At 44.5% G+C, this 4,063-nt stretch overlaps 1 protein-coding gene across 1 annotated transcript in view; it reads right to left on the bottom strand.

The window, feature by feature from the left end:
• Positions 1-4,063, bottom strand: part of LOC111964610 (E3 ubiquitin-protein ligase HACE1) — a 34,109-nt gene that overhangs the window by 20,580 nt on the left and 9,466 nt on the right. Inside the window, 1 exon segment of the mRNA XM_070443791.1 lies at positions 2,875-2,971. Coding sequence (XP_070299892.1) covers positions 2,875-2,971 — 97 coding nt within the window.

Raw genomic sequence — 4,063 nt, 5'->3', positions numbered from 1 at the left:
CTAGGATCTTCTGGTAGGACTTCACTTCCTGCTTGGGAGACATGCCTAGAAACTACTTGTCACCTTTGCAAGTCTAGCTGATTCTTACTCAACCCCATTCACTTCACATCCACATTAAGCAATCACACACCCTCTACAACCACATCCACATCCAACCTCCCATCACAACAACACACAACCAATTCCCACTACATCCACCCACCAGTTTCTCACAATATCTAATGCCCCATTCACTTCAACCTATTTACCTCACCCATTGAACTTCCTTCCTTCTACAAATTCCCTCACTTTTCTTCAAAAGAAAATTGAATACTTGCCTTCCATTACCTCCTCCATTCATTTCACCACCTGCCAGTTGCTCGTTGCGACCAATAACCACTCGATACCCTAACTCTTACCCTGATTGCTATTTAATTACCAAGTTCAGAAGCGTGGAAGACATAACCAATAGTACAGACTCATAGCACTAGATACATGTAACTCTTTTTCTCTCTCAGAGTTGCCTTATACAATTCTGTGTTATTACTGCGCACTGTGAGTCGATCTCTCACACCATCAGACATTTCTTGCCATCCGAGGTGTGGGACTCGCTAGATATACATCCCAACACGTTCCTCCCACTCCCACCTAGTAACCACACCTCTCTCCTGCGAGACAAACAACTCACACGCATACACAGGTGAGTATTTTCAGAAAGTGGTGGGGGCGGGCATGAGATACTTGAACCGTTTACTGAGACTAGTTTCAGTTTTAGAAAATAATCGCACCATTAAGGGATTCAAAACTGTGAAAAATGGAAGCTCCTGTCAAACGACGATCAGCTTAGAGAGGGAATATGTGCTCCGTTCCGGTCTAAACCAGAGCCGACAAACAATTTGAACACAATGCAACGGGTTCTCACTTGCGAATTCTGCACCCTCGCCAACTCTAGCTATCTGACCCCCGGACCTGTTAGGTAAACGTATTGACACAACTAAAAGAACCTCAACAGAGGCCCACAAGGAAGAAAAATGTAAATGCTAGGTCGAGATACGCCAAGAGGATCGTTGTCCAGGAGTTTCTGTTCGCACACTGAGGAATTCCAGCTTATCATCAAAGGTCGTTGCATGGGAATTAGAATTAGCTGCCTGTGCTGTTCATAAAAGCATGTCTGTCTAATCCTCTCAATGAGGATATCATCCCTGCTCATTGATTCTTTGTATCAGCCCTCCTACAACTCTGCTGTTACTGCTTACAAAGCCGGGGAATTCCCATTCCCATGTGGGAGACTATTGATACACAGAAAACAAGAGAATATTGGCCTGGGAGATTTCCCATTTCATTGACATTTTGCCATGTCGAGGAGGGTGACAGTGAGGGGTGTACTGTTATGGAGGGATCTCTCCCCCTCCGGAATTGCATTACGCAACACTCCTGGTCCCTAATCCCAGTTGATTAGTAAGTTGGATATATTGTGCCCTTTGTTACACAATTGTCCTGTACATTTTATGTTCAATGTTCTCCGTATTGAGTTCTATGTGCAAAGTATAAACCTAGGGCTTGATGTTTGTTTTTGCTTTTTCTGTTACCAACGATATATTGTTAAGCAAGATGACTTTAATCGTAGTGTCTCTCAGATCGCTATGGTGAGGTCAAGTCTCCCATTGTGCGGATTAGTTGTATATATATGGCAGCAGAGATACTCCTCTCTCTGTTTTCTGTTTGGTGAGTTCTCAATACCCTCCATTGTGAGTATGTATGGGGCCTACTTATAGCTGCGCTTGTTTTGGTGCGCGCTGGTACCACGGCAGACACAAATGATTAAACCTTGCGTGGCGGGTACGAACTGTAAGATAACCGATCCACAGTTGAGCAGCCGCATGGTCGCCCTAGCGATACTGTCTTCGCTCCGATTCGCTCATCTCACCCGTACGGACTCCCGATTACGTCCGCGTTTGTGATATATACAGCCAACCCGCATGACAGGGTTTCGATATCGTTTGTTCGATTAACTTACCAGATGTGTTGTTTGTAGTGAGACACCTCTGTCCAATTGGCCACTATGGCTAGTGCACGCTCGTTCCACCAGATGCTAGACCTGGTGAGGGCTCAGACGTCCTCGATGTCTCCTCGATCCGGTACGTTACTTAGCCCGCGGATCAGACAGAGAGAATGAATCATTGTAACTGTCGCTCGGTGTCCGTGTGCCGTGGGCTGTGTGAGATAATACTTGACGCTATATAATGCTCATTGCAGTGGAAATAATGTCTTGTTCTCAACTTACATAGCTTCCTCCCTCTTTCTCTAGCTTCCCCCGTGTTCTTTCACATGTGCTGGCGTCATGCGCTTGTGCGCCTAGTGCGTTCATGTAAATGTGAATGTTTAATACTCACTACGTGACATAACCAAACGAAGCTCTCTCAACCTTTAGGTACTTCTGGGGGGGGGGGGGTACTGTCATGGATCCCTCCGGAATTGTCATTACGCACACCTGGTCCCTATTCCCAGTTGATTAGTAATTGTATAATTGTGCCCTTTGTTCACCATTGTCCTGTACATTTTTGTTCCAATGTCCGTTGGTCTTGTGAGTACCTGTGCTGTGTTGTTTTGGCTTTCGTGTCACGTGTATTGTGCAGATGATTACGGGTCTCGTCCTGTGTGATAATCATTGTGCGATTGTGTATTTATGCGAGGTACTCCTCTCTCTTTTGTTTGGGTCTCAACCCTGTGTTTGGTATATGTGTTTGTTTGGTGCCTGTACACGGCACGCTGTAATTTGGGTAAAGAAATAAGAAAACGTATTACGCATTCCTGCGACTGTCTCCCGACCCTTTATACCAACGTGACAGGTTCTTGTTTGTTATATTAGCCATGTGTTGTCATGGCAATGCTCACCTGTACACACAGATCCAGAGGGGTGACTCCATTCTTGTCAGGTAGGTACTTAGCCCCTCGAGAGAGAAGGATCTGTGCCGTGTCCCTTTGACCGTGGCTGTGGGATATATGCAGGGCTTTAATGTATTGAATGTATTCTTGTATGACTTCAACATTGCTCTCTACTCCTTTTTACTTCTGAGCTTGTGTCTTATCGTAAAGAAATGTCAATGTATATCATCGTACATACAAATGATTATAAACTTAACTGTAACACTCTAGCCACTATGACTAAGGACACACAGAGTTCTGACAAAATATAATTATAAAGTTAGTGATGGTTAAGGTTTAAACTCTATATAACATAATGACAATTCAGAAGATAAGGGTTAACATTAAGAGGTGGTTAATAGAAGGCTGGAGTCAGAGTTGGAGATCTGAGAAGGGCTTGTACCAAATCAAGATGTCCAGTGTATTATTTCATTCACTAGACAGGTACATTGGCTGGTGGGCCAGCCACCCAATTTAGATTGATATACTCTGTGATGCAGTCAGTTGACAGTAAAGCAACACTTCATTTATCCACAGTTCTTTACAGACTAATTGCTCTAAATCACAGTGCTTTTCAGATAGAACCTCCTTAATGGGAACTGACTAATGTACAAGTGAAACATAATCAAAACAAAAGATCAGAGGATTATACGATCACTGCAGTCTCCAGCCCTGCTCATCCTCTGTGTGTATGTGTCTCTCTGCATGTGTGTTTGTGTGTCTCTGCGTGTGTGTGTGCCTCTGCATGTGGGTGGGTGTGTATGCGTGTGTTTGAGTGTGGAGCTTAATACAAGGCACTCAAAGGAAGGCTGGGGTGTCACTGTCAGGTTCTGAATTAATAGGAACCTCATCATTCTCCGTCTCTCTGAAGCTGAGGGATGAGTTTCCTCGTGCCTATTCTTATCATCTGAATGAGACAGGCTGCATAGAGACCATCAGAGGACTGACAGGGATAGGAGTGTGCTACTGAAGTTTGGGACATAACTCTGGACAGCTGTCTGGCTGTGATCACTGTTCTTTGGTCTCTTCATATTCCATCCCCCAGCTTCCTCCTCCTCCTCTTCCAAATCCTCCTCCTCCCATTAATAGCCTTGTACAATGCCGTGAAACATATGTTTACAGCCGCACTGAATCAAAACAACACCTTTGCATTTCAATT

Source organism: Salvelinus sp. IW2-2015, linkage group LG6.1 (assembly GCF_002910315.2).
Source record: "Salvelinus sp. IW2-2015 linkage group LG6.1, ASM291031v2, whole genome shotgun sequence".
In the NCBI taxonomy this organism is placed as follows: Eukaryota; Metazoa; Chordata; class Actinopteri; order Salmoniformes; family Salmonidae; genus Salvelinus; species Salvelinus sp. IW2-2015.
Note: the sequence above shows the minus strand (reverse complement) of the source record. Positions and strands in the feature narration are given on the sequence as shown.